The 26,681-nt window shown below is 44.1% G+C and overlaps 1 protein-coding gene across 1 annotated transcript in view; it reads left to right on the plus strand.

Annotated features, from left to right (window-relative positions):
- Nucleotides 1–11,764, plus strand: part of NEDD9 (neural precursor cell expressed, developmentally down-regulated 9) — a 64,802-nt gene extending 53,038 nt beyond the window's left edge. The window contains exons 3-7 of the mRNA XM_044454835.1: nucleotides 130–231; nucleotides 3,386–3,487; nucleotides 4,621–5,847; nucleotides 9,404–9,493; nucleotides 10,720–11,764. Coding sequence (XP_044310770.1) covers nucleotides 130–231; nucleotides 3,386–3,487; nucleotides 4,621–5,847; nucleotides 9,404–9,493; nucleotides 10,720–11,229 — 2,031 coding nt within the window. The 3' untranslated portion in view covers nucleotides 11,230–11,764. The remainder of the gene's footprint in view (nucleotides 1–129; nucleotides 232–3,385; nucleotides 3,488–4,620; nucleotides 5,848–9,403; nucleotides 9,494–10,719) is intronic.
- The last annotated feature ends 14,917 nt before the right edge of the window (nucleotides 11,765–26,681 follow it).

The following is a 26,681-nucleotide window of genomic DNA, read 5'->3' on the forward strand; positions in this document are numbered from 1 at the left end:
AAAACTGTCAGGGAAGGTACATCAATCAGAGAGATAAATGCTTGCATGGAGATTCTTAATGCGTTCAGCCTGAGACTGACTAAGTGTTTCAGTATTTATGTTTTCCTGTCTTTCTCTTTCAACCCATAGGTAGTAACTCCAGTCAGGTCAGGACAAGGTTATGTTTACGAGTTCCCTACGAAATACCAGAAGGATACCTACGATATCCCACCAACCCGTCCTCTCCAAGGGGTATGTACTAAATAAAACTGTCAGTAGCACTGAAATTAATCTGCAGCTGAGGTCTCGGCATGTTATCTGTTTCCTAAGCATGGATCAGGTTCTCTTGTTCCAAATCAGAAATATTTTTTGATCTTCAACAAGGTGGCATTTTCTTCTTTATAGATGGCCAGAGAGTTTTACTAATACGCTAGAAGCTTAAAAATAGATTGCCTCTGTCTCTTTACTAAGGGATATTTTTCTTTCACAAGGGCATACAGAACACCTGAAGCCCATGAGCATTCTGCACTTTACACATCCACTTCCACTGCCCTGATGCTGTTTCTCAGTTAAAACACCTTTCCCCATAATCTCATTTAAAATAACTTGTCTTACCTGAATGCCCATACCTTATAAATAGGGTGCAAAACTATATTTGGTTGGAAAATAGAACAGCTTCCGCTTGCCACCAGACTCTCTGCAGGTTCCCCACCCCATTTTTTCCCTTATTCCTGGAAGAACCGAAGGACACGAAGTGGAGAGTCTCTCCATAAGTTTCAGCGTGCAGCTCAGAGTTTCCCTGTTCCTGCTTTGTGCAGAACTGGCTCAAGGTTTCTCCTCCCACTTCCTTGATGTGGGGAAGGTATCCTAACAAAGAGAGCGTGGACCCCAGTATCCCTCTGAGCATCTCAGGGGATTCTGGAAAGCATGTGATAAATACAGCATGACGGGGGCCCTTCGAATGGCATTGCACTCCAGCAGCGTATTTTGTACGACAGAGCCAGCCCCTGCTGCATGTCCCAACCACGTCCCCCATAAGCATTTGTGGAAGCTGCTTTTGGGCATGCCCTATTTGCTGGGGACTGAAAAGCAAACAGGAAGGCATGGCTCTTACATGTTTCAGGAGCCTGTGCATGCACAACAGAGAGGCACGGGCCTCCTAATTTCTAGCACAGATAGAAAAGGCCCTGAGAGGAAGGAGCTGGTCTGCTTCTCCTTTGTTGCGCTGTCAACATAGGGGAGAGAGTGTAGCTCAGTGAGCAGAGCCCCTGGTTTGTTTGCAGAAGGCCCTGGCTGCAGCGTCTGGGGTCTCAAGGTAGGGTTCAGAAGGGATCCTGCCTGAGAGCTGCAGCTATTTAGTGTTGACAATGCTGGCTCGGATGCAGCAGTGGCCTGCTTCAGGATAGGGCATCCTGGCCTCTTCCTAGCATCAGATCGCCTTATCCATGCCAAACTCCACCTGAACTCTCCTCCTGCCTGAATTTATTGCGGTGTCCTGCACTGGCAAGAGCAAAACCCCCAATGGCCCATCCAGCTCTACTTCGTAAGGGCCTGGGGACCAGCCATGAGCCACAGACATGCTGATCTCAGTGGAATTGCACGAGGATGACAGTGGAAGGGCAGCTGATTCACACCTCATGAAAATTGTTGGGGATTAGGCGTCAATTACCATCAGCAGCTGCGCTCGTACTTCAGGGGAGATGGGGCAGGAGGCCACCATGCTGAAGCGGATCATGAGCATCAAAGCCTCCATCAGAGGATCAGGGGCCCCTTTGGATTTCTTTGCAAAGCTGTCCCAGGCCAAGGGCATGTTTGGGGCGTGATAAAAGGCCTGGCCTGAAGATAATTTTATCTTCGGGACAAACCCAGTGAGGCGATTTGGCCTGAACCACAATTAACTTGCCCAAGGTCATCCAGTGAACATTATAGCTGACAAAACTGGAACCCCTTCATAGACATATTGCATCTCCACTATAAATCAGAAATGATTTAAGCCCATGCGCAAAATGTGAATAGCCTTCTAGTGCCCTCCATAGCTAATTTATCTATTTATTTTCCTGCAAAAGGCTCATGGGAGGAGAATAGGGTGCAGGAAAGTGCATCAAATCTTTGCTTCAGTTTTTACTGCGTGAAGATTCTCACACCTGAACTGTTCCCCACTCCACCCCAGGGAAGGCGTTTGAAGAACCAAAGGGCAAGCTACATGAAACGTTATTCACACTTCTAAAAAAGAAGAAGCGTGCTTGAACAAGCTCTGCACCAGGGTCTGGTAGAAAATAGCTCCTGCTTTGCAGTAAACAGCACCTGCATGGAGGGAATTTTCAACAGGAAACCGGTGCACAATGACCCCAGTCTAGCTTGTGGTCATTCTAGGTCAGGGCCCAAGGGATGCTTTTTTCTGGAATAACAGTGGCCAGTTCAAGTAGGTGGTTGTTTTTCTAAAGCTTGACTTACATAACATGTAGTTTGGCTCTAAGATCAAAGGAAATTATACTCAACTGCTAAGGTACATCTTAAATTTGTTGAGTCACTCCAGCTTTTTACAAGTCAAATCAAATGGAAAATAGTTGAATTGAAAATGAAAATATTCTTCTGTATAACAATAGCTCTATTTACAGATCCATTCCAAATCTGTTCCACAGACTGATACATATTGTAAGATGATTATATGCTTTTGTTACTGTTAAGGCTTGTCAAAAAATAAAAAAGGGAAATTAAAAACAAAAGCAAAAATATTCCAGTTGTCTCTGCAACTGTGCTCCTTACTGGAAGACAGGAATGCAGACACAACACCAATTGTTTCAAAAGGATCCAGGGGGAAGCTGAGATATTAAAGTCTCTGATTCACATTTGATGGCTTCACCGGGATGTAGGGATACCCATGGAGGATAGGTCTACCACACGGCCATTAGCTATTATAACTAACAGTCCAACCCTGTTCAATATGTACTGAGAAATCAGGCCCATTAGATTCTTTTCGAAGTAAATGGGTTTAGGATTGTCCATGTTTAGGAGAACTACATAACCAAAGCCCAGGAGCTGAGGAGAAGAAAGGGGAAGGCTTGGTGGCTTTCTGCTGATTGTACAGCTGGCCACCCCTCATGTTCACATGAGTCCAGTTGCTACCCAAATGCACCACTCATTTTCCAGGAATAAAGGAAGAGAGATCTAGTCCTGCATTTCTTTCCTAGGCATGCATGAGTGGTCTGGTCTGGAAAAATCTTGAGATGTTTGTGTGTATTTAGAAAACTATGCAATAGAGAATAAAACCCCAAACCTCATCCTGTTTGTAGCAGGGATTACTGAGTGAATGCATGTCCACTGGCAAGCAAAGGATAATGAGCACTGGAGGATTGATTTGAAATGGAATGGCAGTTAATCAAATGTTTCTCCTTTGCATACTTAGATCTACGATGTCCCTCCTGCGTCGCTGAAAGGTGCTGCACAAGCACCTCAGGTGGCTGATGTGAAATTCCAAGGAGTATATGATGTTCCCCCTGCAAAAGGAGTAAGCATCTTGCTGTTCCATTTAAAGCAAACATGTAATTTCATGCTGGGTTGAAGGCATGTTTAAACAAAAAGCACATTTTGCATTGAAAAGGAGGTGGGAGAAGAGCGAGGAGTGCTTTGAACTCTGGCCCTTTAAACATTCCCTCCAGCTTGTAGCTCATTTATTTTATTTTTTTTAATGATGATAAAGTTAAACTTTGGAGCATAATTGCTATCCTTACACAAGATATTCTTGTAATTAGAGTTTAAAAAATACACACATGCCATAAGCCGATTGTGTCTGTCTCTTTCACCTAAGACAGGGATGGAGAATGTGTAGCCCTATGCATGATGCTGGATTGCAGCTCCCATCTTCCGTCTCCCTTGCCCATGCTGACTAGCACAGATGCGAATTGCAGTGCTGAAGGGCCAGGCATTCCCCATCCCTGATCTAAGAGGGGTTCATCCAGGTTCCTTCACTGGCCCCATGCAAGCTGTAGTTTCTCTGAGCACTTGAAAGCAAACCCATTTGGAAGTTTGGCATCAGTGCATGCACGTCTGTGCAACCAGTTCCCTGCACAGGTGGGCATAACAGTCATTCCACCACTGAGGGATAGGCACACCTTACATCCACCCCATGTGGTTTTTGCATGGAGGTTGGGATGGCACAGGACATGGCCACACCAAGCCAAAGATCACTCCACAGTAGCAAAGTCTGCGTCTGCCTCCTTTGAGAATAGCCTGACCACTTACGCTGATGAGTCCATGTGTTCGGTGCCTTCACTCTGCTTCGTACCCAGCAGAGCCACTGTGTTCCCACTCATTCCTCTCCTAGATCCACCACTAGTGCAACAAGGAGCTAGCAGTTCCAAAAGCAACCTCAGGGACGAGCAGAAAGACTTGTTTCCAGACCAGAACAGGGCAGTGCAGATCCCTTCTGCAACCTCCACTGACCTGCCCCATTCCAGAAACTAGCGTTTCTACTCATTTTGAGTGGTTTTTAGAACCACTAGCTCCTCTTGGTGCTGGATGAGGGTCCTGCTAGTACACAGGCAGCAAAGAGACTGCTCTAAGACATTACTTAGCACTGGAACCCCCATTTTATGGGGCCAATGACCTTCAGTAGCTCACGGTGCTGGATTTATGTTCCAGATCTATGCCATTCCTCCTTCTGCGTACAGAGATGACACAGATTCCCAAGAACGTTTGGCCACTGATTCGGCTGCTTGCCTAAAGCATGAGAAGAGACCAGAAGGCGTCTATGATGTCCCTCCTCCCATGGCCAAAGCAGCCGGGAATGAATTCAGACAGAAGTGCCTTAGTGAGCTGGCTGCCTCCTCGGACCCAACACCACACCCACAGGGCCTGTATGATGTGCCTGTGAGCCACCAAACCCAGTTGCTCGGGCAGCAGATGGCTCCTCAGACAGACGTCTATGATACCCCCCGAGGAATCCCGTTCCCTGGGCAGCAGCTGGGATTTGGTGACAGCCTAAGCCCAGAAGGAAAGGAGGGCGTGTATGATGTGCCTCCCCAGGTCACTCAGGACACTAAAAGGTTGCAGGACGCGACTGACCGGATGAACAGGTTGTCTTTCTCCAGCACGGGAAGCACCAGAAGCAACATGTCCACCTCTTCCACAACTTCAAAGGAATCTTCTTTTTCAGCCCCTCCATCTCAGGACAAGAGGCTCATGCTGGACCCTGACACAGCCATTGAGAGGCTCTACTGTCATCAGAGCACCGTGGAGTCCACTGTCTCCAGCTTAATGGCCTTCGTCGGCCCTGACTGGAGGTCCTACGAATATATGGAAAAGCACATCAACAAGGTCCGCGCTGCCGTCGACAAGGTGGAGCAATCCCTGGTCGACTACCTACATTTTGCGAAAGGGGCAACAGCCAACGCGTCCTTCCTCTCTGAACTCAGCCTCTACAATAAAATGAGGAGGGAGCTGCAGAGGTTGGACGATTCCCATCAGATTTTAACCCAGACTAGCCATGACCTGAACAATTGTAACTGGTCCTTGAACATCCTGGCACTCAACAAACCCCAGAATAAGTGCGATGACCTGGATAGGTTTGTTATGGTGGCCAGGACGATCCCAGATGATGCTAAACAGCTGACCACCAGCATCAGCGTCAATGCTGAGATGCTCTTCAAGCAAGGACCCTACATGAAAAATGTCTCGGAGGGGATTATGCCAGCCACAGATTATGTGTATGACTGTCCTCAGGCCCTGAGCTTGCATCCTGGAGATAAAAGCCAGGATTCCTGCACGTCTTCACCACCGCTTCTGTCTAAAGACCAGCACTATCAGTGCAACAGCAGCAACGGCTCAGAGAAAAGCTGGATGGATGATTACGATTACGTTCACTTGCAGGTGAGTTCTGCAGGAGAACTGCTTTTCTGGATTGAGCCAAATGCATCCAGACAAACACACAGAGAGAGAGAGAGAGAGAGAGCGAGCGAGCGAGCGCTGGCCCAATTTTATTTAAAGTATTCATCCCTTATTACTATAGCTAATACCACTTAAGCTATTAAAAACCCCAAGTGGCTCACAATAGAATACTATCTGGTAATACAAAAACAAGAATATACTGAGGGTGCCAAAAATGTATACACATTTTAAGAAAGGAAAAACTGTATGAAAATTGTAATACTCAATATATACTGAGAACAAAAGATGAATACAAGTAACAATTGACTTCTGCAATTCCAAGAGGTACTCAGAGTGGTGACCATCAGAGTCCAGACACTTCTTATTATGGCAAACTACTGTTGAGCAATGCTGTGTCCACCTGTATCGCTGCGCATGCGGTTCCGATATCTTCCTGAAGTACCACCAGTGTAGCCAGTTTTCTATGGTACACCACATTCTTTAAGGTCCCCCATAGGCAGAAGTCAAGGAGTGTTAAGTCCAGAGAATTTCAAATACCACTTCAAAATGGTCTTCCGCTCCTCGAATGATAACTGTGCTTCCACCATTTTCTTTGTCCTGCCTATCACATGGTAATGCTAGCATTAATTTGATTAATCTTTTGAGTGCATGTCATACTACACATTGCTCCTGCAATTCAATTCAACTTTGAAAAGTAATATAATACATAGATAACATCTCTTAAAATGTGTATACCTTTTTGGCACTCCTGGTATATATACAGATAGTCCCCAAGTTACGAACGTCCAAGTTACAGACAACTCATACTTACAAACAAACTGCCATAAAGTCAATAAATTTTTAAAAATTGCTGCAGAAAATGTTAATCACCCTAGAGAGAGAGAATGCAAAAGGGGAGCAAGGGAGAACCTCCAAAGCATCACCATGGGGGGTGGGGGGGGGGTGGAAGGGAACAGAATGAGGTGTCCAAAGCATGCCTTCCTGCCCTGGCCAACTAGAAAGGGATATCCCTCCGGCTTTTCCTTGCTGCAAAGAGCACTGATGAGTTGTGAGTGGGGGATTTTTGTTTTTTCCACATTCATGGGAGTCCTGCACCCCCAACCCCCACTCATGTGGAGGGCCAACTGTGCGTGGTCCGACTTGCATACAAATTTGACTTAAAGACGAATTTCCATTTTCTCAGAAATGGAATTCGTTTGTAATCTGGAGACTGCCTGTATAATATGTACATGCATTACAGCACTGCAGGCAAGAAATGGTGTTGCAGAAGTGGGGTCTGTGTCCTTCTATGTTTGCCAGAGGCATTTAAAACAAGCCACCCACTCTTTGCCCCTCCAGCTGCATGCAGGAGAGCATCCCCATGCGTCTGGGATGTTTGCAGTCAGGACACGGAGGCAAAGCCTTTGCCTCCAGCCACTCCCTGACATTTCTCTGCAGCAAATAAACACTGCAGAACGAGCCATTTGCCCTGAATGTGGGTATTTGTCCTTTAACTACTGGCTGTCCCCATACCTTGGAGAAAAAGAGTGTGACACTGAATTGCTTCATTGCATTTACCACCTGGTATTCTCTTTGTCTGGCTCTGGTGCCTTTCTCTGTACTTCTTACCTTGGAAACGTGTATTCAGCATTTGCAAAAGTGGGCCTGCTAACAATGCATGCTTTTTGGTGCTGGGTGAAAATCTTTTCATTTGCACAGGCCTTTGAAATCTAACATTTTCAGATTGGTGTTTTGATCATTTCAGCCAGTTGTAATAGCAGTATGCCTGACTGTGTTAGATTTTGATACTTAGATTTATGGTTGTTTTGATTGTACTGTATCTTACTGTTTTTAGGCCCTTTTAATGTATATCACCCTGAAATCCTTTCTAGAATGAAGTTGCGGTTTATCAATCTTTCAAATAAATAATATCAGGAGAGAGAAAATTCAATAAATAAGGATATATTATATTTATATTATGTTATGGAGAAAAATGCTTGTCTAATGAAGACCTGTACCATAGGAATAATGCCTGCTTACAGTTTATTTAACTCCTGGTTGTTAAATTCTGGGTTAATAGGATGTACAAACCCAGCTACTGTATGCTAACAGACAATTATTGGTAATCCACATACAACCCAGAAAGATAAAACATGATTGTGAATTCTGGATTCTTTAAACAGTAGAGCACTACTTCAAGTGAACCCAGAACTGTGGGTTGTTTTGCCAGATTACAGATATGCCAGGCAAGAGTGATCCAAACCCCCAGCTATTCTTGGCTCCCTGCCAAGTAGGGAGCAGGTAGAAGGACAAGGACATGAAAAAAACAAACAAAAATAACAGTTCATTTTTGGAGAAATGGGAAACATACACATTATGTTTGATCATCTGCCAGGCAAATGCTGGGTGGGGCAACAAACCATGGGTTAAATAACCTCAATACCTACAAACTAGGTCATAGGCTCCTCTGTACCGTTTCTATCTGAAGAAACCTCTAGCAAGTCCTTCCTTTTTTCTAAATTGGAAAAGGCCCAAGCACATAGTTTGCCTTTCAGAGTTATTTTCATGCCTGCTTAGATGTATAACATCAGGGCCCCTATTCCAGAACTGGCCCTGCCATTAGTTAAAGTGGCTATCTTAGGCCACAGACAGTGTTGGGCCTCCCTTTATGGGGATGTTGACAGCAGAAGCAGCCTCCCAGGTGTCCTCAGCCACTCTGACTGTTCCCCTGCGAGGGAACAGAGCAATGTCTGGTGCACCTCCCATCCTGGAGCCTTTAAACCAGCCTGCCTTTGGGGGAGAATGCGACTCATTCACCAGTTCTGGAACAAGATCTAACTGCAGTCCAGGTGGCACCTGTATATGGCCTGGGGATGGGGAATGATTTTGGCCCTTTGTTCCACGCAGCAAAGTGTCCTGGACTGGCCTGCCCCAGTCCTGCTTGTTCTCTTCATTTCCTAGCCAGGAGTTGCGGCTCCCTCCTGACCTTCCTCACTTGAGAGTCTAGCTCTGTAAGGGAGGGCAGAAATCCTGTACCAGGAGCTCCTGTGGTCATGACCTCCTTCCCCAGTATCTTCCAGACATTCTAGACTATAGCTCCCACCATTCCTGACCATTGGCTGTGCTGCCTGGAAACACTGGGGGCTGTAGTCCAAAACATTTGGAGAGCGCGACAATGGAGAAGGGTGCTGAATGACAAACAGTAGCAGGCAGTTCTCTCTTTTTCCATATCCTGCTAAACTGCTCAACAGAAGCCAAAATGGAAACCCTCCGGCAAATCACAGAAGAGTCAATTTTTTTCCCCCCTCATCCTCTCCTCCACTCCCCCTGCTTTGCTTGTTTGTCATGTGGAAGAATCACTCTGAGCAGCTCCTTTTGTTTGGATCATCTCAAACCACGGGTTCTAATTGTTCCCGCATACTTTCTCCTTGCTGGTAATAAAAACTGGAGTGAGAACAGAATAAACTACCTACTGTGTAATAAATAGCTAAAAGGCTGCTTGTTACCTGGAGAGATGTATTTGTGTGATGTGGGGTTTTTTTGTTTCTTACATGTTCAGGGCAAGGAAGAGTTTGAAAGGCAACAGAAGGAGCTATTAGAGAAAGAAAATATCGTCAAACAGCACAAGATGCAGCTGGAGCATCACCAGGTAAGGGCTGTAGGGGCAGCTCCCAAAATGGCAGGCGAGTGAAAGAAGTGGCAAAGGGCTGAAGGGAAAATGTATAGGACTGTCCCTTCAGAGAACTGCACCCCTGAATGAATTCTGTTGAAATCAGGAGATGCACAGAAAGGGTGACCTACGAAGAAGGCAAATTGTCAGAATGTGCTGGTAGCTTTTAGTTCTTAAGTCAAAGGTGGGGAACCATATTGGTGCCAGGGGCTGAATTCCCCCCGCCCCTTTCACAAGCCATATGATGTTCGAGAATGGCAGCCCTGAAAGTTTTGTTTATTTATTTATTTATTTTTCGATTTATATCCTGCCTTTTTCCTCAAAGGACTCAAGGCAGCTTACATCATTCTCCTCCTCCATCTTATCCCCACAACAACAACCCTGTGAGGTAGGTTGGGCTGAGAGTCTGTGACTGTTTCAGCCTACTGGAAAGTTGCTTCCAGCTTTGCTTCTCTTTCACGTGGGGCAGATGAAGGATAAGCAGAGTACAACCCGACTTGAATCCCTTAGTTGTTGCCAATTGGATATGATGAGGGGATTCTTCTTCACGTTGCATACAGTTAGGAAGGGGGCAATGTGACAGAGGGGCAGCAGCCATGGCAACAGGGCTGGGCCCACCAGAGCTCCTCACAGGAGTTCAGTGTCCCAGTCAACTGATAATGGTCTCCTCCGGCAGAATACCAGAAGTTAAAGGTATTCAAGCAAGCCAGTTCACTGTTCCCCTCCAATTTGTAGGTGTCTGTCTTCCTGTCTTTCTTTTCCAAAGAACTGTCAGCATTCCAAAGTTGTTGGAGACCACAAAACACTCTCAGTCTCCTTGTTATTGGACCTAGATTGCATGAGGCAAAGATTAAAAACATGGCAGTGCCCGGCTACAGACTTACAGCCAGGAAGGCTGACTAAAAGCATTTTTAAATGGCATCCTACTTCTGTGTACCTCAGGATTCTCCTGAGCATGGCCCTTGTCTTTCAGTGGCCTCATTTTGGCCCCAGTCATAGAAACATAGAAATAGAGTGAGTCAGAAGGGGTTTCCCGGGCCATCTAGTCTGACCCTGGCTCCAGACAGCTCTGCTCATGACATGCCCACCATGTGCATGTCCAGTCCTCTCCACTCAACCACCTGAGCTCACGATTAAAGGACAAATGATGCTGTGTTGGGTACCGCAAGCAGCATGTGGCATTGACTCTCCTCCTTGCCTTTCAGCTCCATCAGTTCCAGTGGCTGGAGCAAGAAATCACAAAGCCAGTGGAAAATGACATCTCAAAATGGAAGCCACCTCAAGGCCTTTACCCTGTGAACAGTCTGATAGCCTCCCAAGAGAGGCAGCTGCTTTTGTTTTACTCGGACCAGTGCGAGACCCATTTTGTGTCCCTCTTAAATGCCATTGATGCCTTTTTCAGTTGCATCAGTGCTGCGCAGCCCCCTCGGATCTTCGTTGCTCATAGCAAGTTCGTCATCCTGAGTGCTCACAAACTGGTGTTCATCGGGGATACCCTGACAAGGCAGTTGACAACTCAGGAAATACGGAATAGTATAATGAACTCCAGCAACCAGCTCTGCGAGCTGCTCAAAAGCATCGTCATGTCAACCAAGATGGCAGCCTTGAATTATCCCAGCACAGCATCCTTGCAAGACATGGTGGACCGAGTGACAGACCTCTCTCACTATGCACAGTTGTTCAAACGCTCTTTGGTACAAATGGCATCTTACTGAGGTGCACAAAATAGACTCCAACCAGTGCGGAAGGGTTCGTTCATAAGAACTGGAAATGTTTTCTATATTGTTTTTTAAAATCCATAAAATGTAAACAGAATAATTTCGTAGATGTTTTATATTAAATATTTTAAATTCATTTTTATGGATTAGAAATTATAAAGGGTTTCAGCAATCTCAACCAGTTCCTTTTATCAGTTCAAATATGCATATATAAATATGAAATGATACTCTGTGTATGTGTATATGTATATATTGCAACATTCCATAAGTCCACTAAGTAATAAGCACCTTAACAAAAGCATCAGTCAATTTTGTGGTGTAGATATGGTCTAGATTGTTCAGGTTATGCATTAACCAGATACCTTACTTCTGCCTTTTGAGGGTTATAATGTATATTTTATTTTAGCTTAATTATGTTAATACAAACAATGTTGAAAAGGCTCTGGCAATTCCTAAAGAAAATATTATTGTTTCCTTCCCCACACAAGCCCTACTTGGCACATGTTGCTACTAAATAAACTGTACCCTCTTACACTGAAGTCCTGCAAATTTATTGGGAAGCAAAGCTCATTTCTTTCAATGTAGTCTTGGGCTGCAATTCATTGGCTCACTGCAACCATAGAAAATACAGAATCCCCCCTTGGAGGTTGGAGGCAGAGCTGAACGGCCCCAAAATGTAACTGCCCTTGAGCTGTCCTAAGTTCCCTTCCAGTCCTCGCAACATCAGGAAAAGGTTGTGGAAACAAGAACACAACAGCCTTGGAGGAGGAACGGCCTCCACCGCTCCTTCAGTTCTGCCAGCATGAGCCTGGCAGGTGCTGGGTAAGTCAGAGCACTCCAACAGAACTGCGGGATTACCCAGCCCATTTCCCTTTATACTCAGGAGACTCCCATTTTGAATAGCAGCAATTGTCTCTCACCAGAAACAGCTGGTTAAGAGCACAGTGGGATGGTGGTAATGCAAATTCCAAGTGACCTGGGAAACAGGATTCTCTCATGTCCCAAATCTGTTCAAGAGTCATTTGTTAGCTCCTCAGAACTGGACAAATTCCCACAAATATCCTATACAACTATCTCATTTAGGTGCATGTATAGTTGCCAAGCTGCAGTGACAAATGTGGCCTTCGGGTACTTGCCAAATGCCTGTGAGGCATCGAGACAAGTATTTCCACCAAGGAACCTTATACTCAAATTATATTGTTTTTTATATTGTGATTATTTATTTATTATTGTGAGCTGCCCCGAGGCTTTGGCGAATGGGGCGGCATAGAAGCTTCCTAAATACATACATACATACATACATACATACATACATACATACATACTAAATGGCAGAGAGATTCAGATATGCTTACTGGTACAGCCTTGATCCTCTTTGTGCACACACTCGCTCTTCGTCAAAGCTGATGTAGAGCTGGCAAAGCCTAAAAACTTTTTATGGGGCAATGCTTGCCCTTACAGACCTCTTTCGGTGCGTGCACCACTTCCTTTGGATTGTAAAGAATCTCTGGATCCCCCCTATTAGAAATGTCCGCCTCCTTGCCATAGGGGCAGCTCAGACAATGAACTGGGTGAGCGGGTCACTAGGGCTATGATCAAATGCTTTGGATGTTAACAGGAGAAATGGCCAAAGGGGCATTTTGTTAGAAAATCGGAGCCATGCAAGAATCACTTAAAAGCATCCCACATCATACCCAGAATGGCTGGCCTGTGCCCTCCCCCACCAGGCTTCTGTGAAAAGGGAAAGGTGGCCTCAGCCCTTGTGGCAGAGCTTTCCTCTTGCAGTAACAACTCCCATGTAATACATGATAATGGAGGAGGATTAAAGGACAGGTGTGCCGGCAGGGCTCAATCATGACTTGGAGTCGGATGGCTTTTCTGTCTCCGCTGCTCTGTGATCATCCGGTCTTAGCCGCTCCTGTGTCTGCAAGACTCGCACCGTCTGCTTAGGCAGCAGGCTGCTGCTAGCTAAATGTTACCTGCAGCCTTGTGATGTAGCTGGTCAACTTAAATAAGGTCTTTTCTGCATCCCTCTGCATGCTTTATTTGTCATCGTCGTCTCTGTCTTTACATGTTCTTTCATGCTAAGGGGCTTGTGCCTTGCACTGCAATCCTCAGAGAGTTCAGTGGGAGTTGTGTGGTGGGAAGAGTGTTGGACTGGGGATCTGCGGATCTGGGTTCTTGTCCCTGCTCAGCCATGACGCTCACACAGCGACTTTGGGCCAGTCACAGACTCTCTGTTCAACCTACCTCACAGGGTTGTTGTGAGGATAAGATTGAGAGCAGCAGCAGAAGAATGGTTTAAGCTGTTTTGAGTTCTTGGTAAGGAAAAAAAATGTAGAATAGAAATCAAATAAATAAATTTATCTATTTGTGAATCTTTTTAAAAAAATGCAGCTAAGAATTATGATGCACTAAATGAAAATGTAAAGCATAGCTTGTGAAGTGGGGAGCGGAGGAGGACTTCAGTGCCTGCTTGTTCTCCTAAAATTAACACAAGTAGGCTTTATCCCTCAAGCGATGTATGTGACAATTCTCCTAGTCTTGCTGAGTGGGGACTAGAACCCAGGTTGCCTTCATCCCAGTCCTGTGCTCTTAACCACAACATCGCACCTCTCTCTTGACATGATATATGAAGTTCAAAACAAAAGCCATTAATAGAAGAGCTTTCACCGTTTTTGAAACATTATGGTTAGCAAAACCAGATTAATCATAGATTAACATGACCTATGTTGAATTGTCATAGATGTGGCATCCACAAGACTGGGCTCTTGCATTCATGCTGAGAGATGTTGAGTTCCCCAGGAACAGTGCCAAGCCCTAAGGTTGCCTCTAGCAAGGCCTCATTCACAACAAAATGCTTATGCCACAAGCAACATGTGTTGGGCTCATCTTTTGTTACAGCAACAACATTCTGTAAAAATACCAGCAGCAAGTATGTTTGATGCACTTCTATGCTTCACAGGAAGATGGGCTTTTCTTTGGATCCTGTGGTCCATGTTTCATTCATGAAGTGTGTCTTGAGCACTTTTCAGCTAGCACCTCCCAAATGCCTGGCACTAGCTCTCATCATTTTCAGCTAATACGCTCTTTTCCTGTGCAGGCTAGAGATGATGGAAGTTGTAGCTAAACCATGTTAAGGAAGGCTGGGCTTGAGTGGCAGTGCTATAAAATACAATTAAAGGACCCCAATCTAGTGAACACTAATTATAAAGTTAACTATATAGAAAAAAAGGGAATTTAAAGGATTGTATCCAATATAAGGGACTGCAGGTGGTGCAGTGGTTTAAACCGCTGTGCTGCTGGGCTGGTTGAACGAAAGGTCGCCGGTTTGAATCTGCACAACGGAGTGAGTTCCCGTTGCTCTGTCCCAGCTCCTGCCAACCTTGCAGTTCGAAAGCATGCAAATGCAAGTAGATAAAAAGGTACCCCTTCGGTGGGCAGGTAACAGCGTTCCGTGCACTTCAGTGTTTAGTCATGCCGGTCACATGACCACGGAGACTGTCTGCAGACAAACGCTGGCCCCCTCAGCTAGGAAACGGAGATGAGCACCGCCTCCTAGAGTCAGGCATGACTGGACTTAATGTCAAGGGGAAACCTTTACTTTTACCTTTACCCAATATTAGTCAAACTTCTATTAATTCCAATGGGTCTGCTCTAAGTAGGACTACGAGCATGAGATACAGGCCTTTTTTGTTTTAATGCCAAGGGGACCCAGTAGCACCCATGGCCACCATCAGGAGCCTGTGAATCCTGCGTGAGTCTTGCATGTGAAGGCATGCATTCCACATCCATTGTTGTTGTTTTGTGCCATCAAGTAGTCTGTGACTTCTGGTGACTCTATGAACGAATGAATCCAGTGCAAAACGTCCTGTCTTTCGGAGCCCTACTGAGCTCTTGTAAATTCAAGGTGATGGAGTCTGTCCATCTCATATTTGGTGTTTCTTTTCTTCTTCTGCCTTCTACTTTCCCTCGCATGGTTGTCTTCTCACGTGACTCTTGCCTTCCCGTGATTTGCTCAATGAACAACAGCTTCAGTCTTGTCATTTTTGCTTTCAGGGAACCTTCTGCCTTGATTTCACCTAGGACCCTCCTGTTTGTCTTTCTGGCAGTCCAGGGTATTTGCATCCACAAACTGCTTACAAACTCTGTCCAGGCCCTAGTTAGACACATCTATCCCAGCAGTGCAACAACTGTTGGCTCCAAGTGGAGATAACCACCCATCTGTGCTCAAAGGCAAATCCAGATGAGCACCATCCCAATATAAATGGCGGACACACATTCAGATGTTCCACATGGGATTGTGCTTTCACGTTGGAGGTTTCTGGCTAGGTTAGGAAAATGATCTGGGAGAAGAGAAAAAGAATAAAAGGGAGGGGAAAAGGCTAATAAGGGACACATAGGTTAATTTAGCTGAATAATTATTGGTTTCTGAGTTTCCCATGGGTAAATAGAAGTAACATTTACCTTAACAACCCACACAGAGGTTAACACTGAAAATTTCTGTTCATCTGCATCTTTGCTACAACAGCCATGCACTTGTCCTAATAGACTGAATGATGTTCAAGATGAACATGTTCTATGACTCTGTGGTCATGTCATACAAATGTAGGAAGTGAAGTTCATTGCAGAATTCATCATCTTGAGAATATCAGGTTTCCCTTAAAAGAAGAAAATGGCTTTCTAGATCTCAAATCTGCAAAGACAGGCATGGAAATATGGCTAATGCTGGGGGGGAAAGGGTGCCTATTTTTCAGAGGGTTGGGTGACCTACATTAGCATCTTGCCCTATTTCATATAAATTATGCAAAATAATCAAACACATGCAAATGTGCTTAATTTCAGTAGGTTACACTTATACACTTCTTATACACGGCTTGCAGAGGAATGCTGGGAGATTCAGGACTTCTTTCTGTCTAAATACACTGACAGAATATGCTGTTCTCCCTCCCCTCTCCATTTTGCCAGTGTTTAATGGGCCAGAATTTGGACTGCAACATCTTTGCATGATGGAAAAGATCTCCAGACTGCAACTTTCCTCCATCATTTTATAGCAAAGCTTTCTTGTGAACTCGTCCACTGCAGTGCAGTCAGGATTCTTGACTGGGCTGCAGCTCCCCAGCATTGGACCACAGATGCCCAGTGGGCAGTATACATACTTTTTTTCCTTAAAGTCAACATCAGACTTTAGGTGTCACCCGTTTCCACATATCTAGGCATCGGATTCAACTTTGTAAGCATTTGTGCAATCCTCTAGTTCATATACACTTTTAGTCCCTGTACTTCAAGGTACAGAAGTTCTTTCAACCCAAACAGACTAAATTCCATTTCAGAAAACTTTGAGAAGCTTCATTCCAGAGGTGTGTGAAAGGCAGCAGAAGTTGCCAAAAGGCAAAGGGGCAGGACCAAAATACAAATAAACCATCCCCATCCCCAGCATATTTGAGCTTAAATCTCTTACTGTCACCAAGCCTTAGAAGAACCATTTCAGCCTTTCAGAATGATAGAAAAATACGCAGCAGCCAGGAAACCACCCAGTGTTCAACGGGTGAGGGGAACGAGATGGGGCTGCTGAGGAAAGTAGTCTGGAGAATGTTGGAGAATGGATTTGGCCCTGACATGAAGTTCTGCGCCGCTGCTATTCATCATTGTATTAACCAAAATCAATTCATCTTGGACTGCCTCAGAAAAGGAATACTTTCAGAATATGCAAACCAACGTTTTCTGCTTCACCTTTTAATATCAGAGAATTTTTTTAAAAAAGCATTGACAGAGGATGCCTTGTGAAAGCCCAAAAGAAAAAAGCATATATTCTGCACTCCATAAAGAGAGGTCAGGAATGATGTTATTGCAGTTTGTGGGTTCTGGATAATCTATTCTGGGCGCTTTTCCGAGTCAAAGCTGAAATCTCTGCCTCCAGCTATGTGGAAATGGAAAAACCCAGGAGGATGAGTGGATAGGGACATGAAAGAGAGAGATGGATTTTTGCTGCCTTTTCATCCTGCTAGACTTTGTTTCTTTTTGAAAGATGATAAAATTCCTAAAAGCAGTCTACACACATGCTTTTATCTTTTAGGCAGATTTGAGCTGGCCATCAATAGCTGTGTAATTAATGTGCCTTCAAATGGGAATTTAAAATAACCAGTGTGGTTTGTTTTGTGCTGGCTTTTAAAGGGAACAGGACAACTTACAGAAAAACAAAGAAGGGTTTTCAGAGCTACATATGGACAATTTCACTGAACTCTGCTGCAGAGATAGGCACAAGACTTAGGCCTTGGAGCACCTCTTGGAACTGCTTTTAGGAAGAACTCAGTGGTCTGTTGGGTGGCAACCTTGGTTGGATCTCCAGGCTGAGGGAAACTCTCCCTGTTGGTTCCTCCATTTCCTTCATTCATCACTAGCTTACTCGAACGAGGCATCTGCAGCCTGCTGGAGAGAGAATTAAGAAGACCTTGGCAGATGGCCAAGAAAACAGAGGCTTGGTCTCTTGCTGATCATTGAACAACAACAGGTGGGCGAAGGGCATCTGTGCCCTAAAGTTGTGTGAGACAGACACAGCTTCTCCCAACCCTGTTCTGCACAAATGTAGGGTGGGGAGGTGACAAAATGTACAGAAAGCTTCTTGACTCCCCAGCTTGTACAGACCCAAAAATTCGGTCCAGAGGTAAGATGGCAGTACAAGAATTTGCAAGCAAAAAGCTGAGACTGGTTCAGGATATCATGGAGAAGCCGTTTCTGCTAGGTCAGTTCATAATTCCACATGGAAGGGGTTTTGGTTTCGATTTTGCTGTGATGAGGGATGCGAAGTACAAAAGTCAGCGGGTCATATTTTCGAAACCATACTTGGAGCTGGTTTTTCTGCTTTTATTAAATCTAAATGAATTACAGTCATCTAGCTACATTCTGGTGTAGTTTATTTTCAGTGTGGCACATTAAAAACAGGGCTTAGGCATTGTGGCATCTGAACATTATTGCTTCCTTAAACATCTTTCTTGGCACCTGTGAGATGTCCTCCTCCTATTCCTTACTTTCTTTTTTTAAACAACACATTTCTTACTGGCAACTGGGATCACTTCAAAGTAAAGTGAAGGCCCCGAGTTGTTGTTGTTAGTCGCAAAGTCATACCCGACCCATCACGACCCCATGGATAACATTCCTCCAGGCTCTCTCATCTTCCACTATCCCGCGGAGTCCACCCAAGCTCACACCCACTGCCTCAGTGACTCCATCTAGCCACCTCATCCTCTGCCATCCCCTTCTCCTTTTGCCATCAATTCTTCCCAGCATCAGAGTCTTCTCCAGTGAGTTATTCCTTCTCATTAGGTGGCCAAAGTATTTGAGTTTCATCTTCAGTATCTGGCCTTCTAAAGAGCAGTCAGGGTTGATTTCCTTTAGGATTGACTGGTTTGATCTTCTTGCAGTCCAAGGGACTCGCAGGAATCTTCTCCAGCACCACAGTTCAAAGGCCTCAATTCTTTGGCAACTTTATTCTTCGGCAATTCTTCGGCAACCTTATGGTCCAACTTTCACAGCCATACATTGCAACTGGGAAAAACATAGCTCTGACTATACAAACTTTTGTCGGCAGGGTGATGTCTCTGCTTTTTAGTGTGCTGTCTAGATTTGCCAAAGCTTTCCTCCAAAGGAGCAAGTCTCTTTTAATTTCTTGGCTGCAGTCCCCATCTGCGGTGATCTTGAAGCCCAGGAAAATAAAATCTGTCACTACCTCCATTTCTTCCCCATCTATTTGCCAGGAAGTGAGAGGACCAGATGCCATGACCTTAGTTTTCTTAATGTTGAGTTTCAAGCCAACTTTTGCGCTCTCCTCCTTCACCCGCATCAAGAGGCTCTTTAGTTCCTCTTCACTTTCTGCCATTAGAGTGGTATCCTTTGCACATCTGAGGTTGTTGATATTTCTCCCAGCAGTCTTAATTCCAACTGGTGATTCATCTAGCCCCGCCTTTCTCATGATGTGCTCTGCATATTAGTTAAATAGGCAGGGGGACAATATATAGCCTTGTCGTATCCCTTTCCCAATATTGAGTCAGTCTGTAGTTCTGAGTTGCTTCCATTTTATTTTCACATGAATGCACCTGTGCTGGGCCACACACTGGTCTCCAAGAAATCCTTAGGAAAGAAAGATGACAGGTGATGCATTCACCTGCAATGTGTCATTTTTGTGGTGGCACATCTTTGGATGGGAGAACTTTCTGAACGCTTCTTTGCTTCCTCTTCCAAGTTAGAGGGGCAGCAAAGGTTCTGCTAGCAAGCCAAGGAATATTGTAAAAAGGAGTAGCTCAAGGAGGCAATCAGAAGCTGCTGTTGATTTTGAGGGCATGGGTTACTTGCAGCTTCTTCCATCACATTGGACCTCTGCACTGTCCAGAACATGGACAGATCTTTTGGCAATATATGTAGCTTTCAAGCCCTGATGGCTTAGGAGACTGGCAGGGCCTTGCCTCGTTTGTGGGGAGCTTTAGATAAGGGCAGAAAGAGTAAGTGGAATGAGCTAGTCCCTTGTTACCCAGCTGATTTAAGCACTTCTTATTCTAATTCCTGCAACAGGGACATGCTTTAATAATTGTCCTTAAGACGCACTCAGTATTTCCCTACAGTGTTCCTATCCCACAAACCATTTTACGGGCCCATAATTAGCAGCACAGAAATGTTAAAAATTTCCTTCTGGTCACCTGGAAGTGCTTTTCGCTTGACACAGGAGACCAGGTAAGAAGCTATCTGCAAGTGAGTTGTGACCACCATGATGACATTGTTTAAGGTCTGTCACTTTTGGCATCCACTGCCCCTGTTGTGGAAGCCAAGCCAAAGCCTGACCCCACCTCATACAGTTATAAAACCCTGCATTTCTCTTTAAGCTTAGTTTTTCCCCCTTTCCAGTCTCAAATTCCACACTATGCTTATAAGAGGCCTGTGTGGGTATAGTTCCCTTTGGCTAGGATGATGAGATCACTACTGGCCAGAGTTAGTGGGCAAGCCCAAGAAAAACATTGGGAACTACCCTTGTTTTGAAGATTTTAAACAATCCCCTTCTAGACACGTCCCACTGAAGTCATCATGAAAGACATGCCGATTTTATTACAATGTAAACCACTTCACATGGCCCAGAGCTGTGAGATGCCTTTATGTCTGAGATCAAGCTAAAAATAATATTTCTTCAGGTTGACATTTACAGTACATTTCCCTCTTTAGTATAATGTCACTTTTTTGTTACAGACTTCTTTAAACAGTGGGTGAATGGGGTGTTACAATGCTCAGGATCAGAGTATAGTGGATTGTGAGAGGGAATAATGGATAAAACTACAGGGATTGTAGTGAGGATAAAATAAAGAAGATGCCTATTGCCTTGGGCACCTTAGAGGAAAATGAGCAAACAGTAACAAACAATGAGCAAACAATATGCTTCAATCCAGGGTGACAGCGACCACTGGATCTAATTCCACAGATGAATAAAATAAGCGCTTTCTAGAATGTGCCACCCCATGCTCAAGGGAAGATACTTCTAGATTCACCCCATCCGTGATTAAGGAAAAGGCACAAAAGCAAGGAGAAGGGGAAAAGGCTGCACAGATCAACTGGGTGCTTGGCAAGAGGACAGAAATAGCTCCAACCCACCATGGAGTGTGTGTAATATTTTTCCTCTGTGCCAATAGCTCATACCTCAGTGAACCTCAAAGCATTGCTTCTTTGGCCAAGGACATCAATTGAGGTGTTTTTGCAGGTCTTTGCTACAGGTGTATTACTTCAGAAATTTCTGCAAAGGAGCATCCCCACCTCATGAAGACAAAACTGGTGCCCTCTGATGTTCTTAAGCTGTACATGTAGTTTTAATTTGCAAGCAAGAAATCTCTCACCCCCCCCCCCATTCTCTCTGCACGCACACACATTCCCACCTGTAAACTCTGCAGTGATTGCCTTATTCACCAATTCCGTATGAGGCTATGTTAAGTGGCTAACAGCCAAATTTTGCGTTAAATTCCAAGTGGGGGGTCCAAACAGTGGAATTTTCAAATTGGGTTGACAGTTAGATAGTTTTTCTTTGGTATGTCCAAAGACTGAGGAATGTCTTCTGCCTATGTAGTACTGATGGACAGAGCAAGGAAAGTTGCCGAAACTAACATTCATATTTTAAAAATGATATTTCATATTCATTGCAAATGTAATGGATATTAGCTCTCCAGACAGAAAACTTTAAAACTGGGTACACTGAATTTTGGTGCTCTATTCCTTTATTTCGGTTCGAATCCAAGGCAAACCATTCAACATCACAGTAGTCCAAGTCTATGCCCCAACCACTAGTGCTGAAGAGGCTGAAGTTGACCAGTTCTGTGAAGGCCTACAACACCTTCTAGAATTAACACCCAAAAATGATGTCCGTATCATCCTGGGGGATTGGAATGCTAAAGCAGGAAGCCAAAAGATAACTGGAATAACAGGCAAGTTTGGCCTTGGAGTACAAAATGAAGCAGGGCACAGGCTGGTAGAATTTTGTCAAGAGAATACGATGGTCATAGCAAACACTCTTTTCCAACAACCCAAGAGACAACTCTACACATGGACATCACCAGACGGTCAACACAGAAATCAGATTGACTATGTGCTCTGCAGCCAAAGATGGAGAAGCTCTGTTAGTCAGTAAAAACTAGACCAGGAGCTGACTGTGGCTCAGATCATGAGCTTCTGGTTGCAAAATTTAGGCTTAAATTGAAGAAAGTAGGAAAAGCACTAGGCTACTCAGGTATGACCTAAATCTTATCCCTGATGAATATACAGTAGAGGTGACACATAGATTTCAGGAATTAGATCTGATAGAGTGCCTGAAGAACTATGGACGGAGGTTTGCAACATTGTACAAGAGGTAGCAACTAAAGCCATCCCAAAGAAAAAGAAATGCAAGAAAGCAAAATGGCTGTCTGAGGAAGCTTTACACATAGCTGAGGAAAGAAGGGAAGCGAAAGGCAAGGGAGAAAGAGAAAGATACACCCAATTGAATACAGAATTCCAGAGAATAGTTAGAAGAGATAAGAATGCCTTCTTAAATGAACAGTGCAAAGAAATATAAGAGAACAACAGAATAGGGAGAACCAGAAGAGAATCATATCTCTTCAAGAAAATTGGAAATATGAAGGGAACGTTTCATGCAAAGATGGGCATGATAAAGGACCAAAATGGCAGGGACCTAACAGAGGCAGAAGAGATTAAGAAGAGGTGGCAAGATTACACAGAAGAGCTATACAAGAAAGAGCTTAACGTCCCTGATAACCACAATGGGGTGGTCACTGACCTCGAGCCAGACATCCTGGAATGTGAAGTCAAATGGGCCTTAGGAAGTCTGAGCAACAACAAAGCTAGTGGAGGCAACAGTATTCCAGCTGAGCTATTCAAAATCTTAAAAGATGATGCAGTAAAAGTGCTACACTCAATATGCCAGCAAATTTGGAAAACTCAGCAGTGGCCACAGGATTGGAAAAGGTCAGTTTACATTCCCATCCCAAAGAAGGGCAATGCCAAAGAATGTTCAGACTACCACACCATTGCACTCATTTCACATGCTAGCAAAGTTATGCTCAAAATCCTACAAGCTAGGCTCCAGCAGTATGTGGACCGGGAACTACCAGAAGTACAGGCAGGATTTCGAAGAGGGAGAGGAACTAGAGATCAAATTGCCAACATGTGCTGGATCATGGAGAAAGCTAGGGAGTTCCAGAAAAACATCTACTTCTGCTTCATTGACTATGCTAAAGCCTTTGATTCATTGACTATGCTAAAGCCTTTGATTAATGCCTTCTAAAATGAACAGTGCAAAGAAATAGAAGAAAACAATAGAATAGGGAGGACCAGAGATCTCTTCAAGAAAATTGGAGATATGAAGGGAACGTTTCATGCAAAGATGGGCATGTTAAAGGACCAAAATGGCAGGGACCTGACAGAGGCAGAAGAGATTAAGAAGGGGTGGCAAGATTACACAGAAGAACTATACAAGAAAGAGCTTAACGTCCCTGATAACCATTCTTGGCTGGGGACTGCAGCCAAGAAATTAAAAGATGCTTGCTCCTGGGGAGGAAAGCTATGGCAAATCTAGATAGCATACTAAAAAGCAGAGACATCACCCTGCCAACAAAAGTGCATATAGTCAAGGCTATGGTTTTCTCAGTTGCAATGCATGGCTGTGAAAACTGGACCATAAGGAAGGCCGAGCGCCAAAGGATTGAGGCCTTTGAATTGTGGTGCTGGAGGAGACTCCTGTGAGTCCCTTGGACCGCAAGGCGATCAAACTGGTCAGTCCTAGAGGAGATCAACCCTGACTGCTCTTTAGAAGGCCAGATACTGAAGGTGAAACTCAAATACTTTGGCCACCTAATGAGAAGGAAGGACTCCCTGGAGAAGAGCCTAATGCTGGAAACAATAGATGGCAAAAGAAGAAGGGGACGGCAGAGAATGAGGTGGCTGGATGGGGTCACTGAAGCAGTCGGTGTGAACTTGAGTAGACTCCAGGGGATGGTGGAGGACAGGAAGGCCTGGAGGAATGTTGTCCATGGAGTCGTGATGGGTTGGACACGACTTCACGACTAACAACAACAACATTCCTTTATTTCTTCAATTAATATAATCCTTTTTTTGACAAGGTACCCAGGTTAGTTTACAAAGTTAAAATCTTAAAACAAAAAATGACATAAAACAGCTTCTCCTGATTTAGGAACTTGTCATAATGATTCAGGGATGTGGCTCTCTATGTCCCTGAATCAGCTGTAGGAAAATAAATTCAGTTTTGATTAGAGTTAATGGGTGTGAAGAAAAGTACAGTCGTTTGGGATCCTAAAGTCTGTGAGTCTATGATCCACTATGGATCACAGCTTTCCCGCCTCCTTCCCACTGTATCCTCTTTCACACCACCACAGGGCCAGAACTATCTTTCCATAGAAAGCCTCCACAGGCAGATACAGTGGGATGCAAGGGAAGAAAGCAACCTGGGCAAGGCACAGTGCCCTGCTCTCCTTAAACAACTGGCTGCCCTCAAATACAGTCAAGCACAGTCATCCACCTAAGAGCCAACTTCCAATCTGGTTGGCTTCTGTGCATGGAATGGGCAATGGGGAAACACCATCTTTAAAGTGCCTTGGGTTGCCCTGTTGGAGGAACGTCTGGAATGCCATGGCATGTGGCACAGAGCTGTGTAACAAGTATGGGGCAGAAGACCCCCCCCCCCATCTTGGGTCCATGAGCAAGCACTTTTTAAGCTGAAGCCAAATTTTCATTCTTCATTTTGAACCTGATCCATGTTTTTGCTGTTCAGCCCATGACATTTTGATTCTGGAAAGATCACACCACTCCAAGAAGTGTTTCCAGTAGTCTGAGATTGCTTTTCCCTTCACAACTGCCATAAATGCTAAGTCCAAAGGCTATGAGAGCATGAAGTTTAAAAAATCTTGATACATCCTTAGCAGTGATCTTCTCTATTGCAAGAACAGCTGAAAAAGAATTCCCATTTTGCTTGAAAAATTGTATTCCTTCTTTAACTACAGATGTTGGATGGGTGCCTCATCAGTGGCCGAAGTAATCGAAGGCCTTCTGAGGAAGCAAATATGGAGTTCACTTTCAAATCCCTTCGTGGTGTTGTCTTCCGTTCTCTTAGCCCAAAAGAGATATGCTGTACCTATAATTAGCACAGTGTCGATTTTTAATAGATGGCAGAAATGTTGACAACAGCATTTTCTGGGTTTAAAAAAAGCACTACATTTTTGAGAGCTGGCATCCCTCACAGTAGGGCTAAACTTGGTTGAAAGATGCCACCTTGTGGTGAACCACTGGCACAAAAGTTCTTGTCATTAGAACAGCTCTGGTATGAAACAAGAAATTCAAAACTAAATTGTACTTTGAATGGACTTTCTCCTTGCCCCCAGGAAAGGAGGGCTTTTCCCTCAGAACACTGCCTTCCACGCCAAGGCACTTCACAGCTTGCCTGCTTGGAGGCATTATGTTAATCCTCCAATGTTATGTTATGCTAATTATGTTAATTTTTGTACCTCTTAGTATATGGAAGCATTATGTTAGAGGATTAACAGGTTCTGTTGCTGAAATTTGGGGGTTAAATCTGTTTTTTTAATTTTTGTGGTTACCTGTATTTTATGTTGTATTCATTATGAGCTGCTGTAAATTGCCCAGAACACTTATTATTATTATTATTATTATTATTATTATTATTATTATTATTATTACTACTACTACTACTACTACTACTACTACTACTACTACTACTACTACATTTCTATGCTGCCCCTTGCCAAAGCCTCGGGGCGGCTTACAACACAATAAAATACAATACTTTGGCTTTAGGGAGGTACAAAAATAAACAAAAAAGCATCCATTGTGGCTGAATGGGGACTTCTACCTTCTTGAATTTTGTTTTACACAGTTGCCACTTATCAGTTCACAACTCCTTACTGAAGTTTCTAAAATACAGACACATTGTTAATGGGGGTATATCTCAAATTAAATTCAATTAAATTTTTGATATCTCAATAAAACTCAGATTAAACTTACCTTTGTTCCAAGCTGTCAAGTCTATCTATCTAAGGGTGGTTTTGTGGTTGTAATGTCCCTTTTGTCAAGAAAAATCATGGGAGGGCCCTGAGCTCTTGTGGGGTGGGGGAGGCATAAGATACCTACTTGCTGGGTTGCTTTATAAGCCATGATAGTCTCCTTTCATTTATCCTCACCGTTATGCCCACTTCCTCCCAAAGTCTAGGGCTGCACAAGGCTTCTAAACCACACATTCCAGTTCAGCATTAGAGAAATCTAGACTGCGAAACCAAACCAATCTGCTCCACAAATAATGTTTCAGAGTTAACAGAGGAACAGTACGCATACTTTAAAGCAGCATTCAGTGGCTCTTGCACGGGTAAGATCCAGATATAGTACTGCTCAGACCAAACCCCCTGAAATGACTAACCAAAGTTTCATGGATTTCAGTGGGTCTACTCATCAAGCAATTAAGGACCTAATACATGACATTATTTTTCCTGGCTGTAACTATAGAAGATAAATTTAATCAACTATGCAAAATTGCACTTTTTTTGTATTAAGGTATAACTCTCAAAGTTTGTATCATCCAGGTTGCTTTCCTACTAAAATGGTTGGGGCTTGTTAGTAGTAAACCTTCTGGAAGGATTCTGTTAAAATCTACTCATAGAAAAGGCTTGAGACAGCATTGGGTTAATAACGGACAATTGAAAGGAGTGATAATTGAGATTTGTTTTCCTTTAGTGCTTCAGAATTGCGCTTTTTGGATAGTAGGATAGAGTGATAATGGTGAAGATGGTGATTTGAAGGCGGCTGGTTGGAGGGGATATTTAGTACTGATTTGGCCTATGGAAAAATTGGGTCAGGAACATGGAAGGCTACCTTACACTGGGTCAGATCCTTGCTCCATCTAG

This window comes from Varanus komodoensis, unplaced genomic scaffold (genome assembly GCF_004798865.1).
Source record: "Varanus komodoensis strain SLA01 unplaced genomic scaffold, ASM479886v1 scaffold8, whole genome shotgun sequence".
Taxonomy (NCBI): domain Eukaryota; kingdom Metazoa; phylum Chordata; class Lepidosauria; order Squamata; family Varanidae; genus Varanus; species Varanus komodoensis.